Genomic DNA, 16844 nt, shown 5'->3' with positions numbered 1-16844 from the left:
GCCATCCAGTCCAATCCCCTGCCATGCAGGAAATCCAAATCAAAGTATCCCTGACAGATGGCCATCCAGCCTCTGCTTAAAGACCTCCAAGGAGGGAGATTCCACTACACTCCGAGGAAAGAGTGTGTTCCACTGTCGGACAGCCCTTACTGTCAGGAAGTTCTTCCTAATGGTGATGTGGAATCTCTTTTGCTGTAGCTTGCATCCATCGTTCCAGGTCCTAAGCTCTGGAGCAGCAGAAAACAAGCTTGCTCCCTCCTCAACATGACATCCCTTCAAATATTTAAACAGGGCCATCATATCACAACCTTCTCTTCTCTAGGCTAAACATCCCCAGCTTCCTAAGTCATTCCTCGTAGGGCATGGCTTCCTTCACCATTTTAGTTGCTCTCCTTTGGACATGCTCCAGTTTCTCCACATCCTTTTTAAACTGTGGTGCCCAGAACTGGACACAATAGTCCAGGTCGGTCCTGACCGAAGCAGAATAGAGTGGCACTGTTACTTCCCTTGATCTAGACACTATACTTTTCTTGATGCAGCCTAAAATTGCATTGGCCTTTTCAGCTGCTGCGTCGCACTGTTGACTCATTTTCAAGTTGTGGTCTACTTGGACTCCTAGATCTCTTTAACTCATAGTTTCATTCAGCCAGGTGTCGCCCATCCTATATCTGTGCATTTCATTTTTCCGCCATAAGTGCAGTATCTTACATTTCTCCGTGTTGAATTTCATTTTATTAGCTTTGGCCCAGCTTTCTAGTCCATTCAGGTCATCTTGAATTTTGATCCTTCCCTCTGGAGTATTAGCTACTCCTCCTAGTTTGATGCCATCTGCAAATTTGATAAATATGCTCCCAATTCTGTCATCCAAGTCATTGATAAAGATGTTGAATAGCACTGGGCCCAGGACAGAGCCCTGTAGGACCCCACTGGTCACTTCTCTCCAGGATGAAAAGGAGCCATTTTTGAGCACCCTTTGGGTTCGGCCGGTCAACCAATTACAAATCCATGTGACAGTTGCCTTGTCTAGCCCACATTTCACAAGCTTGTTTGCAAGAATATCATGGGGAAATTTGTCAAAGGCCTTACTGAAATCAAGATATACTATATCCACAGCATTCCCTTCATCTAACAAGCTGTTAATTTTATAAAAAAAAGAGATCAGGTTTGTCTGGCATGACTTCTTTCTCTGAAACCTGTGTTGACTTTTTGTGGTTATGGCATTGCTTTCTAGATGTTCAGACTCTCTGTTTAATGATCTGCTCTAGAATCTTTCCTAGTATTGATGTCAGACTAACTGGACGATATTTCATGGTTGTTTCTGCATCAGTTTCAAAAAATTTCTGCGACAAATAATCACAGTTACACAATATCTGGCAACTTCAACAGTTACCTGCTCCTAATAATGCAAATATTTGCAAGCTCTCCTCTCCAACTTCCATCAACTTCACCATCTCTTGTTCACACACCAATCCAATCCACACCGATTCGCATGTAACCTGTATACTGTATTGGCTGTGAGTCATCTGGAGCCAAACAGCATGAAGTGACCTCTGCAGTTGGTTAGCATCATGCCTTGGGCTCTGACTCTGTTCTCTATGGCAGTCTCACAGGATATGATGCCACCTGTCAATCAAAGTATTTTTGCACATTTTTAATGGAACATTTTTTCACCAGTCCTCTGACTATCTGCTTCCACTGATTCCCTCAAGGCAGTCCCCATCCAGTCTCTTCTTTGCTAGCTGCTATAAGTAAGGATACAATCGTTCCATGGATTTAGGGTATCTGGAACAGGATCATGCTCGGGTCACTCACACCAACTTTATTAATTTACTGTCAAATAGGGAAGGGTGAATGGGGGCTAAATCTGGGGGTAACACCCTCCTCTCTTAACTCTGATTTTCACTTATCTGTCATTGTCCTTCTTTACAGAAGAACTTGTGAGTCAAGAGAGAGTCGAAAGAGGAGAGAAGTCACATAAATGCCAGCATTGTGGAAAACGTTTTTCTGCGAAGTCACACTTAGTGAGACATCAGAGAGTCCACACAGGAGAGAAGCCATTCAAATGCCAGCACTGTGGGAAATGTTTTTCTTTGAAGGGAGACTTAGTGAAACACCAGAGAATCCACACAGGAGAGAAGCCATACAAATGCCAGCATTGTGGGAAAGGTTTTTCTTTGAAGTCAAACCTAGTGAGACATCAGAGAGTCCACACAGGAAAGAAGCCATAGAAATGCCAGCAGTGTGGAAAATGCTTTTCTCAGAGGTCAGGCCTATTCAATCACCAGAGAAGCAACATAGGAGAGAAGCAACACAAATCTAAGCAGTGAACAAACATTTTTTTTGTAAAGAAGGAATACAAAAATATTTTTTCAATCCAGCGGTGCTAAGAAAAGGCCCTTATGATTTTATTTGTAAGGTTTTTCTGTCCATATGTCTGTTTATGTTTGAAATTTATGTTTTAAGTTTAGGTTTTAATTTCTATAATATAGATAATTGCTTTGGGTTATAAATTTGGCTGGGGATTATGGGTCGTGGTTTAGATTAGTTTAGATGGGGGGCTAGGATTTGTTGCAGCCAGCTAGAATAGCAATGATAGCATTCGGAATTTGTGGGATGTTGGCTGAAGAAAGTTGGGGACCGGTAGTAACAGAAAGGGATCTAGCTTCTTGGAATTTCTTTGGCAGGGAGAGATTGTGCGTGTGAGAAGGATGGCAAAGTGGGGCTGGGTAATAGTGGGGATAGATGGTGGGAATTGTAGGTGGGGGCTAGGTTTGGTAGAAGGTGGAGTTTTAGGTTTTGGGGTTTCAATATATTCTTTGGCTTGGGGAGGGCAGTTCTGGCTTAAATACTGATTTTCTGACTATGTGTTTTCAATAAAGTTCTTTGCTATTTCAACACACTCGACTCTTTGATGCGTAGAAGTTGTGAATTTGCACAAAACTGACCCTTTCTTCTCTCCTCAGTCCTCAGCTCCATTCCCAGCCATAAGAACAGCAGAGACAAACACACATCTATCTATCTCTATCTATCATCTATCATCTATCTATCTATCATCTATCTATCTATCTATCTATCTATCTATCTATCTATCTATGTGTGTATATACAGTATGCACAGAGAGACAATTTCCAAAGCAGAGCTTTCCTTTCCTGCCTTTCCTGGGCTCCATTGTGGCCTTTTCAAAATCTCCTCAAAAGAAGGAAGGAAGGAAGGGAGGGAGGGAGGGAAGGAAGGAAGGAAGGAAGGAAGGAAGGAAGGAAGGAAGGGGAGGCTGCTGAAATCCCGGTGCACTCCTTTCATTCCCTCAAAGGCCGCCAGTGGGATAAACAACAGCAGCAGTAAAGCCCTGGTGATCTGTATGCATGATTAGAAGGGGCCTTTGGATGTATGTGCGCATGCGCAATCTCCTACCTGAAGCATTGCTGCCCTCACAGTCTGTTCTGAGGGATGGAAATGGGGGACAACCCTCGTTCGTTTAGAGCAGTGATGGTGAACCTATGGCACGTGTGCCAGAGGTGGCACTCAGAGCCCTCTCTGTGGGCACACATGCTATCGACCTAGCACAGAGTTTGGCAGAGTTTCTTACTAGAAAGCCAGAGGGACATGGCACTTTGCAATAAATAAGTGGGGTCCGGGTTGCAGTTTGGGCACTCGGTCTGTAAAAGGTTCTCCATCACTGGTTTAGAGGAATGGCTGGAAGGTCTTCTGGGGACCCTGGGGGTTATAAGAAGGAAGGAAGCCCCTCTTCTTCCTCAAAGGAAGTGGGCCTGCCAGGCCTCCTCTCCCTCTTTTCTTTCCTGCCTCCTCCTCGGGGGATTCCTTGGGCCCAGGTACTTGGGGGGTTATTATGAGAAAAGACGTCAGGAGGGACCCTTGGAGAAAGACATGGCCATGGAGGGGATCAGGATCCAAATGTAAAAAGGGCTTTGGGGAGCCTTCTCCCTCCTGGAAAGTGGGGCAGAGGAAAGACCCCCCCCCCCATTCTGATGCCTCATTTGGAGAATATTTTGTGCCAAATAAAGAGCATCACACAGGATAGCATTGGAAACAACATTTTTCGGGTGGGAGGAGTTTTCCCTGGGGTCTCGGGGAGGAGGCTCTGTCTGGGAGGGAGAGAAGAGCCCCAATTTAGGACACAGCCAAGAGAAGGCAGACGGAGGAACCCAAAGACCCTTCTGGGGAGAGGGACACCCTCCTGGCAACCTGAGAACTAGGCTTATTGGCCCACAGGATCTGGATTTTCCTTCACAACAACCCTGCAAAGGAGGACCAGCAGAAAGACCCTGAGTCCCAGAAAGATTACCCCTCTCCTGGTTCTGGGAAAATGCTGCAAGGGCCTTGGACCCCCTTGAAGGGATGTAGGTTAAAGGATGAGAAGGAAGGAAGGAGGGAAGGAGGGAAAGTGCCAAGGGAAGAGAAGCATAAAGGGACTGCTGAAGTGGGGAGGGGAGCATCTGGGACCTGATCCAGAAACCCACCTCCCAGAACGCATTGTTAGAGCCTACCACAGCTCAGTGTGATGCTTTGAATGATCATTTCGCAGATAAAATCTCTCACAGAAGAACCAACTTCTACGATGCCAGCATAAGATGATGATGATGATGATGATGATGATGATGATGATGATGATGATGATGATAATAGATTTATTTCTAGGCCGCCCGATCATGGAGAAACAGGACAGGTTACAACAATAAAATACATCGATGTTACAATAAAATCCAAGAGAAATCAATCCCTATGCCCCGATCCCAATACAAAAACTGGATTAAACAATGATAGTATAAAAACAGGAAAACAGTAAAAACATTTGATTCAAATTGTAGAGGCTATAGGTCAGGTGTCCAGTGACTTTGTGAGTAAGATCATACTGGATCAATTTGAATCTGTGAGCACTGAGGATGGGGACAAGCTCCTTGGAAGTGTGAAGAAGACAACTTGCCCCCTCGACCCTTGCCCTTCATGGCTGGTCCTCCAAGGAGGAGATGCACTTAGTACTCACATGAGCTATATCATAGATGCATCTCTTAGTGAGGGCTATTTTCCATCTTGCTTAAAAGAAGCGGTGGTACGGCCGCTTCTGAAAAAGCCCTCCCTAGATCCCTTGGACATGAACAATTACAGACTGGTCCCCCATCTTCCATTTCTAAACAAGGTGATTGAGAGGGCAGTTGCTCTTCAAGTCCAAGTGGTCTTGAAAGAATTAGATTGTCTAGACCCTTTTCAAATTGGCTTCAGGATGGGATATGAAGTCAAGATTGCTATGCTCACTTTAGATGATCTCCGCTTGAGTATCGACAGGAGAAGTGTGACCCTATTGATGCTTTTGGACCTCTCAGTGGCTTTTGATACTATTGACCATGGCATCCTTCTGGAACGTCTGAGGGAATTGGGGATTGGGGCAATGCATTGCAATGGTTCCGGTCCTATTTCTCAAGCAGATTCCAGATGGAGATGCTTGGGGACAGTTGCTACTCTAAAAGGGATCTTAAATCCAGCATTCCCCAGGGTGCCTTCCTATCCCCAATGCTATTCAACATCTACATGAAACCGCCAAGAGAGTTCATCCGGAGGCATGGGGTGGGTGCTATCTGTATGCTCATGACATCCAGAGATATCTCAGTGTCAACTAAAGAAGGCATCTCCCCTCTGAATGAATGTCTTGAGGCAGCAATGGGCTGGATGAGGAAAAAGAGATTGAAACTGAATCCAGACAAGACGGAGGTGCGTGTTGTTGGAGATCCTAATCTGGGTATGGAGGTCTGACAACTGGTCCTGGATGGAGTCACACTTCCCCTAAAGGACTGTGTTTGCAGTTTGGGGGTGCTCCTGGATCTATCTATCCAGTTGTCAGATCAGATAGATGTGATGGCCAAGAGTGCCTGTTATCAGCTTCAGTTGATACGCCAACTGCGTCCCTTCCTGGAACCCGAAGACCTACAAACTATGGTGCATGCGCCGGTAACCTCATGTCTTGACTTCTGTAATGTGCTCTACATAGGGCTACCCTTGTATCAAGTCCGGAAACTTCAACTAATCCAAAATATGGCAGCAGAGAGGTCACTGGAAAATCTAGAGGTGACCACATCACACTTATTCTAACATCTCTTCACTGGCTGCCCATTAATTTCTGGGGACAGTACAAGATCTTGGTTATAACCTTCATGGCTTGTGTCCAGCTTATTTACAGGATTGCCTTCTCCCATATAATCTGCCCCACACACTGAGGTCCTCTTGTAAAAGCTTACTGCAGCCAGCAATAACAAGGCTCCATGCAGTTACCCAGAGGACTTTCTCTTCTGTTGCTCCCAGTTTATGGAATAGCCTCCGGAAGAGATCTGATATATCACCAGTCATGAAGGTTTTAAAAAGGCGATCAAGATGTATATCTTCCAGCAGAGCTTTCCAGATTAACATTACAGCAATCTCCTACTAATTTAATAAATTGTTCAACAACTGCTCTAAATGCCTGCTCTATTTTTAATAATTGTTTTAATAATTGCTTAAGATTTAATTGTATTTTATTCTGGATGGAAGGAATTGGGAGGGTTTTGGAAGCAACAATGGTAAGTTGCTATTGTATTTTACTGATGTGTTTACTGTTAGCTGCTTTGATCTGTTTGGAGAAGCACAACAACAATAATAATAACAATAATACAATGATTTGATAAATAAATAAGGCAATATGATTAAATTTAAAACATTAGAGGAAATAAGAGAAGAAGGTAAACAATGTAATTGGCTTATTTTCCGGCAAATAAGGGAGAGGTTTTTGTTGGATATGAAAACATATGGAATAGAAATAATTAGTACAGAAATATTAGGAAATGTGCTTGCTATCAGGAAATGTTCACTTGTGGGGAGATTGTATACAATCCTGTTAAAACATGAGATGGAATCTGAAGTGGTTAAAGAAAACATGATTCAATGGCCAAGAAATCTAGGACACAATATTGAAATGGAAGAATGGGAGTTAAGTTGGAAAAGGAGGATAAAATACACAGCTTCCCAAGCCCTAAGGGAAAACTACTACAAAATATTTTAAACATGAAAATATACCTAAATGACATAACGTTGGTTTTAATCGTGACTGTCTAAAGCAATGAATTTATTGGGGGGAAGAGAGTTCAGTAAAAAGTTTGGGGTGGATTTAATGTTCTCCTGCCCTGACCTCCGTTACTTTAAGGATAAATTCTCAGTGGGAAGGAAAAACTAACTCTCTTTGCAAGACAGCCAGATGCGAATACGCTGCCCAACTCTAAAACACCATGGAAAGCGCATAGGCTTCTTCTGTACCTTGTCAGTTAGTTCCAGGTCATCCTCTGATTCTATGAGATCCATGTTTCTGTATCCATGCCAGTAAGATCCCAGCGGCAAATGTGAGTCATCCTCCAATCCGCATTCAACATCCAAATGGGCTGCTTTGACTCCGTAGGTCAGAGAAAACCTGTCCATTTGAACAAAGAGTAGAAAGATGAGCTGGTGCCCCTTTTCCATATTGCGGCTTTTCTCCTAAGGCCAAGAACCTCTTGCATAAAAGTGTCCCAGACTCACTTGGCTCCCTTCCTCTGGGTCAGAAAGAATTGTCTGGTTCGCGATTGCTGTCTCTTCTTCATTTCGCATGATGCCTTTCTCATTCATCTTAAGGCCAGACAATTTTGTGGAGGGACCTTTCTTCTTTCCAAGTCATTTGTCTGGAGAAAAATATTTTTAAAGTATAAGAACAGTCTAACAAATAAATCCAATTTTACCTCAGCAAATTAAGTGAAACTCAGAAGAAGCATCATAGGATATATCAGGCAGAACTCTCTTCATGCATGTAACCTTTTAACAGGTTTGCTAGTGGTCAAGTTGAAGGCAGTTCTTCATTTGTCTGTGTTCAAAGGAGGTTTGTCATAGGCCACCTCCACTGTATGACTGTGGATGAAAAAGCCCAACAGCCTCTATGCCTAGAAAAGAAATTGAGGGCACCTTCCTGGTAGGATTTTTCTTGAACTGCCTCCCAAATAATATGTCTTCTGTGAAAGATTACAAGCCTTGTGTTTCTTAAGGAGCAAAACTGTGTCTAAGCATGGCCATGAAAGAGGTTCATACATTTCTAAATGGGGTTGAGAAAGCGGAAGGAGACACAGTTTTCTCCTTCTCTCTTCTTGCTTGATCTTGGGTCATTTAGTGGAGATGGGAAATTCAGGACAGACAACAGCAAAACAAAAACCACATTTCACACAGTTCATGTAAACTTTGCCAGACTGTGACTTCCATATTATTGGGGCATTGAATTTCCTCCATGTTTTCATCCATGGGGCTGGAGCCCATTTCCAAAATAGAGTCAGCACCAGAGAGAGCTCAGACTAAAAGACAGAGCAGATTCACCAACCCACTAACATGGAAGTCTCCATTCACTACTGTCTATGTGATATAACTCCAAGCCATTGTCCTCCAATGTCCTCTTTCCCTCCCAGTTAACATTTGTAGATTGTCCATTGCAGATCTTGGAGAACAAACTTCCAACCGAAGGAACAGCAGTATCCTTATTTTACTAATATGTCTTCTTTTTGAAGAAATGCTTTTGTTCATTCTATATTTTGTATCCTAAGCCACCTTGAGACCCATCCAAGGGAGAAAGGTGGGATGAAATTTAATAAATAACACAACCATACAGTTCAATGAATGTACAATAGGAATGAATGAATAAGAATGATGCTTTCAGGTGAGATCAACCAGTCCAACTTGTGATGCCTTCACAAAGAAGGAGTAGGTTCCACTGTAAGAAAGACAGTACTCAAAACACTAGCATAAAATAGGAAACAGGCAAACTAACCCAGAGAAATGCTCTTGTCCTGAGGTCTCTCCTCCTTCTCTCAGCCTCAACTGACTCAACTCCCACCTTGGACAAGATTCTCAGTTCTTTCCAGGGAAACCAACCAAAGAAACACATTCTCCTTGGTTCCATCTGACCACTTCTCCATGAGTCCAATTACATGGGTTACATTTCTCTTAATAGGATGATTTCAACTGCTTTTTAACCTTTCACAGTCAGCTCTCAGGATCCACAGATTCTGCATCTCAATATATCCCCAAAAAGCCAACCTTGATTTTGCCATTTTATGTAAGGCACATCATACTACAACCCCATTGTTTGTAATAGGACTTGAACATCCACAGATTTTGGTTACTAAGTGGGGTCCTGAAACCAAACTTCAGCAGATACTGAGGTCAAACTGTAAATAATGTTCAAATTCTTTTTATTTTCAGAATAAACAACCATATAATCAATAAAATTACGATTCAAACATACAGCACACTGGCCTGTTACAGACTGCCAAAATAAAGCTGCTTCTGGTCTCTTTGGAGATATGCTATTTAAATGATGCATGGGTCCTAAGAGTCCGGAGGTCGCGCCAATGCCACACTCCATTCCTAAGCATTGGAGTGCAGCTTTGGTGCAGCTTCCGGATTCTTAGGATGCATGCATCATTATACCTCCAAAGAGACCCGAAGCAGCTTTATTTTGGTAGTCTATAACAGGCCTCTTATTCTTTTTTTGTTCTTATTATTAGCATCTACTTCTTTCATCTACATCTTTCTCCTTCCTACCTCCTCTATTCTTTAAACCGCATGTCATCCTACCTTCCTACTACCTTCTTTCTCATTCTTTCCACCTCTCTCCTCCTTTCTCTCTCTCTCCTTCATAACTGTACCACTCTCTTTCTCATCATTCCACTCTACCCAACTGTAACCTCTAACTTCTACACTTACACATACCTTCAACTACATACCTAACTCTCTTTTTACCAAATCAATCTTCTTTCTCCCTTTCTTTCTCACTTCTAGAAGAATAGGAAAGAAGATCATATTTCAGCTTCCTAATTTATTCTATACTTTACCATGTACCATAACTTTCCTTTCTTTCTCTATTTCATATTTACTTTACTACTACACTTCTGTCTTGTTACTCAATTTACATTCTTCTACTCTATCCAAAGTTCACTTAATACACAGAAAAGAATCTACAATGTCATCTCCTTCTATCTCCTTTGAAGGCTGCTGACTGATGCATTTCTGCATCATTATATAAAACAGTGATGACTCCACTCCACTCCTATGCCCTCTAACTCTGGGTGAATATGATGATGATGATGATGATGATGATGATGATAATGATATATTTAGATCCCGCCTTTTCCCGAAGGAATGAAGGTGGGTTACAAGAAAAAGTAATAAAATACAATATACATTTAAAATAATAGCCAAACCCTAACCCTCCCTCCTGCACCCCAGTCCCAATTATAGAAGTAAATTATGGGCCTGAACAGAAAGGCCAAAATAAAGCTGCTTTGGGTCACTTTGGAGGTATTCTGTTCAGAGACACATGCATCTTAAGAGGCCAGAAGCTGCACCAAAGCTGTACCCCAGTCCTTAGGACTGTAGCATGGCTTTGTCATGGCTTCTGGCCTCTTAGGACACATGCATCATTTAAATAGCATACCTCCAAAGTGACCCAAAGGAGCTTTATTTTGGCCTGTCTCTATGGGCTCTAAGTAAGATAAATTACAACACAGATAGGAAAAAGAAAAAAGGGGCTAAAATTAGGATGGTGATGTGACGGATCACTTCCGGCAGGTCATTCCAAAGCCTAGGAGTGGCAAAAGAAAAGGTCCTCTGGGTTGTTGTAGCCAATCTGGTCTTCTTAGGCTTTAGGAGGTTTTTTCCAGTGCAGGGAGGATTGTGTGGTAGAAGGCACTCCTGCAAGTAGTCAGGACCCAAACCATGTAAGGCCTTAAAGGTTACAACCAACACCTTGTATCTGGCCCAGACACTAATGGGAAGCCAGTGGAGGGATTTAAGAACCGGTGTAATGTGGGCAGTTCTAGAAACTTCAAACTATAAATTCCATGATTTCCCAGGATGTTGCTATAAAAATTAAACTGGAACCAGTGTTGCATGCAATGTAGCTTTCTAGAGCACTTGCCCCCATTCTATAGGAAGGGCAATGGGTCCTTACCCACAGAGGACACATTTCCATAGGTTTCCATCATCACCTCGTTGTACAGAAATTTCTTCTTTGGACTCAAGAGTGGCCATTCCTCCTCTGTGAAGAACACAGCCGCATCTCAAAAGGTAATCTGCAATAGAAAATAGCCTTTGCTGAAAGACAGAGGATTGTAAATAACACCCCCATTGCATCCTAGTCAGTCAAATGCCCAATGGCTCCACCCCAAAAAAGGAGGTCTGGACACTAACCTGTCTGGAGATCTTCTTTCTTCCAGTTTCTTCCACAAAGGAGGAATTGAGGGTCGTTTCTCTTCTCTCCCTTCCTTTGGAAGTATCTTGGTTCTTTCCACACCTGCAGAAAATACAAAGTGTTTTTATGTGCACACATTTATGCAATCTTTCACAGACCACCCAAAATACAATTCAACAGCACTAAGGACAAATCAAACCTGAACCTCCCCTAAAATTCAAAATAAATCCATTGGAAAGCAGGATATTAATTAGTGATGATATTATTATTATTACTATTATTAGTCTCACCTCCAAACCCTCAGAGAGAGGATCTTGTGAATGCTGAAAGACTAAGACAGTTCACTGGGCCTTTCGGGGCGTACAGACCAGCATCCTTAGCCGGCATGAGGGCGAAGATGGCATCTGCACAGTGCACTCCCTGACTCTTCACGCATGCCGGTGTGATGCTGCACACTGCACCACATCGCAGGTGACGACACGGCGTTCCTCTGGCACTACATCCAGATGACGCAGTGCCAAAGGAGTGCAGAAAAGTCGCACCACTGGCCCTTTTCCCCGGCACAGAAAGGAGCTCCTTTTTGCACCACAGAAAGGCCAGATCAGGGCCACAGCATAGCCTTATTATAGTGCAAAAAGGAGCTGCAAAAAGCAGTGTGTTTCCCATGGCCCTGATCTGGCGCTAAAAGGGGCAGCCTGTACATCCCCTTAATTTCCAGAAAATAGGCCTAGGATTGGAGTCCTAGGGTTGGCCCCAGACTTCCTCACTCCAAAGATGTCAATAGGAGGAGGGCTGGGTAGGACTCATGTCTCTGATTGATTTTAATGGGTGTATTTTTTAATTTTTTCTTCCAATAATCTACATAAAATCATAATGTATAGCTAGACAGGAATAACAATAACAACAATCCAGTAACAACAACCATAGCAACTGCAATATTTAAATGTATATATTTATTGTTTCCCATTGCCTTCCCCTTGTCCAGTCACCCAGAGAGTTTCTATGTTGGAGCTGGGATTCAAACCCTGATCTCCAGAGTCGTAGTTCCTCTATGCTCAAACCACTAGGCCACACTGGCTCCTATAACATGGACATCGTTTCACTGGGCCATTGTATGTCATGGACTTGATGCAGGTTCCTCATCCATGGAGGTCATTTTATAAGCCCCCTTCTCCTCCTCCATTTCCAGGCCCAGCTCCTTCTGAATGCCCTCCAACTCTCCCAGTTTGGCAGGGACCCTCCCCTGGTTCATCCTCTGCCCTCCCACCCTTTCAGATGGTCTTCAAAGGTCATAGTTTCCTCCTCCTCTTGCCATTTCTCCCCTTCTCTTGAGCTCACTGTCATTGCTGCAAACTGAGTCCAAAGGGCAAAAGGAGTCTGCCCTCCATGAAGACAGCCAAGGAGAAAGGAGAAGAGGGGCCCTTCCCAGAGGCTCAGGCAAAAGCAAACAGCTGCAGCCTCTCCTAGTTTGCCTCTCCTTCCTCAGAAAGAACCTTGCAATCTTGATCATATTCTGAGGTTCCTTGGTCCCAGCCTCCCTTTGATTCTCTTGGATCCCTCTCCAAATTCTCAGGGCCCCACAGAGACTCCCAAGAGAGGAGAGGAGGCCTGGCAGCTGGAGAAGAGGGGAGGAGGAGAGGGCTTCCTTGCTTCCAGCCCCCAAAGCTGCCTCCCTACAGAAGACCCTCCAGACCCCCATCCTTGCCTCCAAAATGGGGGCTCTTCCCCTCAGCCATCCTTCTCACAGAGGAAGCAAATTTTGGGGTCCCTCATCGCCATCACGAGGCCCCCACCTTCCCTCTCCTGCCAAGGAAACCTAGAAGGAGCCCTCCTTCTTCCTAAGCAGCCAATGGTCAAAGCCACCAGCCTTCTAGAACCCTCTTCAGGCTCCAAGCCAACCGCCAGCCTTTCCCAGAATTCCACGCTCTCCCTCTTCCCAGCGGAGGAGACCGGGAGACAGAGCAATGGGTGCAAACGCCAGGAAAAGAGAGTTTGTTAAAGGTTACTTTTCTCTCTCTGAAAGCATGCTGGAAGAAATCTATTGGTTTACTTTGTTGTTAGAACGGTTTACCCTTTACTATAATTCTGAATTTGGTGAAAATAGTTATTCTTCAAGACTGGGCAGCTCTTTCGATCTCCATTTCTTTGCATACAGGATCCTGGCGATAGAAACCATATACATTAAGGTTTTCTCATGTTTCCTATCCAGATTACCTTCAAACATCCCTAATAAAATAGCTTCAGGGGTTAATGGAAGTAGGAACCTATAGCTTTGTTACATTTCCAGCATATATTATTTGTATTTTTATATGTTTTAGCCACTTTTGCTGGTGCTAGATGCCATCTGAAATACATCTTGTACCAATGTTCCCTAAGGTTTTGGGCCGCTGTCAATTTAATGCTTTGATTCCATGCTTTTCCCCATTGATTTAAATTGATAGTGTGACCACAATCTTTGGCCCATTTTACCATTGATTCCTTGATCATTTCTTGCTCTGAGTCCCAGCTTAGCAACACCTTTTATATTTTACCATCAGACCTTTTTGATAGCCTTTGATCAATAAAAGCTTTTCTAGCTCTGAACTATAATCTTTTTTCTCCCGTGATTTTAGTTCTTGCTGTGGTTTGGAATATATTTGTTGATATTCAAACCAATTCAGATTAAAACCTTGTAAGTTTAAATTTTTTTGTGTTTTAATTTCTATTTCTTCCCCCTTAAACTTTAAGAGATCGTCATAAATAATCCAATTCCCTTCTCTCTCCATTTTCGTTCTGCAAATGGCTTCTAAGGCGAGGCCCATTTTGGGAATCCCATAACTATCCCATAACCTTTATACTTGTCCCAAATCCTAAACAACGCATGTCTAATACAATGATTGTTAATCAAGGGATCTGCTTTTTCTTTGTCATATAAGAGAAAAGCATGCCTTCCAAATTTAAGGCCTTCACCTTCCAATTCTCATGATTCTTTATCCTGCAAATTAATCCAGTTTTTAATTAGCCTCATCATATAATTTAATACTTGGAACCATTAACCCTCCTCTTTCCTTTGCGTCTTGTAAAACCTTTAGTTTTACTTTAGGGTTTTTCCCTCCCAAATGAAGTCTGTTAAATCCCTTAAGCATTTTCTCTGGGATTATAATAGGGAGAGTTTGAAATAAAAAGAGGGTTTTAGGACATATGTTCATTTTAATGGCAGCTATCTTACCTAAGAAGATAAGTGCAGTTTATTCCAATTATTAATTTCATTTTTAATTGTTTTTCCACAGAGTGCCATAGTTATTCCCGAAGAGTTCATTTGTTTTATTTGAAATAATTAATCCTAAATATCTAATTTTCCCTTTAACTTCAGTTCCAGTGAATCCGGTTACTTTGGACATTTGTTCTTTATTCATATTTTTTGTTAAAATTGTGGATTTTGGTAAATTCACTCTGAAACCACTAAAGTCTCCAATGTTTTTATAGCCTTCTTAAGCTTATCTGCATTATCTAAGGGCTCCTCTAGATCTATAAACAAATCATCCGCATAGGCTTTTATTTCATATGTATGTGTTTTAATTCTTACTCCCTTCAAATCAATATCCAATATTACCTTCTTAATTAAAACCTCAATCACAACTAAGAAGAGAAGGGGAGATAAGGGGCATCCTTGACGCGTTCCCTTTTTAATTGGAAAGGAGGGGGGTTTCTCTCCGTTTCTTAAAATATTAGCCTTTTGATCCGAATACAATCTCTTTCCGTCTACGAAAATTATCTCCTATATTCATCGCCTCTAAGATTTTAAACATTGTGTTCCAATTTACAGAATCGGATGCTTTTTGTAGGTCTAAAAGAAATAAACCTGGCTGCTTGCCATTATGTCTATGATAGTCCTCCAAAATATTCAAGGCATGCCGTGTTTTCTCTTTTAGTTGTCTTCCAGGGAGAAAACCTTTCTGATCCACATCAATAATTTGACTTAAGATCTTTTTAAATCTCTTAGCCAAAATTGCTGTGTATATTTTGTAGTCGGAGTTTAATAACGAGAGAGGCCTATAATTAGCGGAGTCATCGTCTGCTTTGTTGTCTTTCACAATTAAGGTAATATTCGCTTCTTTCCATGTATCTGGTATTTTACCAGTAAGAGCTTCTTTGGAAACTTGGCATAACTCTTCCTTAAATGTTTTATAGAAATATAAGGGAAAGCCATCAGGTGTTTTATGGGCTTTCCCTTCCTCTATTTCTTCCAAAATTTCATCCATAGTTATATCTGGCTCTAAGAAATTTCTTTGCCCTTCGTCTACTTTCACTCTTTCTTCTATGTTACGCCAATCGAGTAAGTTTTCCACCTTGAGATTTTCACTTCCGTATAAGTTTTCAAAGAAGGTCTGTTTAATATCCTCTTGTCTTGATAATATTTTCCCGTCTTTCTTGATTTTTAAAATTTGGTTTCTATTTCTCTTCTCTTTTAATTTAAGGGCTAACCATCTTCCTACTTTCTTGGCATGATCAAAATAGTCTAATTGGGGGCTCCTTCCTTGGGGCTTCCGCAGTGATTCCAAAGTGACCCCTCATTTGGTGAAATTGGTAACAAGTGAATTCACAGAAACCACTTCCAAGCTCACTCCGAATTGGTCTGGTGAGGAATGCAACTTTGCTTCTGCTCTGTTTCACCACTGCAAACCCCCCGGTTGCAAATTTCCCATGATGCAGTGCTTCAATTCCCCCCATTTCCTTCTGGTGGTCCTTTCGCTTTCAGAGCAACTGGGGGGGGGGGGGAATAGGCAGCCAATGGGAGTGGAGGAAGGTCCAGGTAAAGGGAAGGAGGCCACGCCCCCTCAGGAATGGGGAGCCAATGGGAAAATCCCCATAGACTTTGGTTTTATCAATAAAGAACATTCCTAATACAACGGCGCCCTCTTATGGATACTCAGGGCACTGCAGCCTCTTTGGGCTTCTCACCAACCTCTATCCTGGAGCGCCATCTGGTGGTCACTCTTGGTAATTCACTAATAGCAGTTAACCAAATTAAACAGTATATAAACCAGAAACATGAAACAAGCTAGACAAGGTAACTGTTACATGGATTTGTAATTGGTTGACTGGCCGAACCGAAAGGGTGCTCAACAATGACACCTTAACATCCTGGAGAGAAGTGACCAATGGGGTGTCCAGTGGAGTTCTGTTCAACATCCTTATCACTGACTTGGATGACAGAATTGGAGGCATAATTATCAAATGTGCAGATGAGACCAAACTAGGAGGAATAGCTAACACCCAAGAGGACAGGATCAAAATTCAAAATGACCTGAATAGACTAGAAAGCTGGGCCAAAGCTAACAAAATGAAATTCAATATGGAGAAATGTAAGGTACTGCATTAAGGGAGGAAAAATGAAATGCACAGATATAGGATGGGGACACCTGGATGAATGAAACTTTGTGTGAAAGGGATCCGGGAGTTCCAGGTAGACCACAAGTTGAACATGAGTTAACAGTGCCATGTGGCAGCTAACAAAGACAATGCGATTTTAGGCTGCATCAACAGAAGTACAGTGTCTAGATCAAGGGAAGTAATAGTGCCACTCTATTCTGCTTTGGTCATCTGGAATATTGTGGGC

At 42.5% G+C, this 16844-nt stretch overlaps 1 protein-coding gene across 1 annotated transcript in view; it reads right to left on the bottom strand.

Moving 5' to 3' along the window:
- Positions 1 to 11673: 11673 nt before the first annotated feature.
- LOC149285030 (uncharacterized) overlaps positions 11674 to 16844 on the bottom strand; it is a 76183-nt gene continuing 71012 nt past the window's right edge. The window contains exon 4 of the mRNA XM_089495884.1: positions 11674 to 11741. Within this exon, the coding sequence (XP_089352010.1) occupies positions 11674 to 11741 (68 nt within the window). The remainder of the gene's footprint in view (positions 11742 to 16844) is intronic.

Source organism: Sceloporus occidentalis, unplaced genomic scaffold (assembly GCF_023333645.1).
Source record: "Sceloporus occidentalis isolate IW3139 unplaced genomic scaffold, rSceOcc1.0.p SCAF_86, whole genome shotgun sequence".
NCBI lineage: Eukaryota > Metazoa > Chordata > Lepidosauria > Squamata > Phrynosomatidae > Sceloporus > Sceloporus occidentalis.
This window is presented reverse-complemented; position numbering and strand designations above follow the sequence as displayed.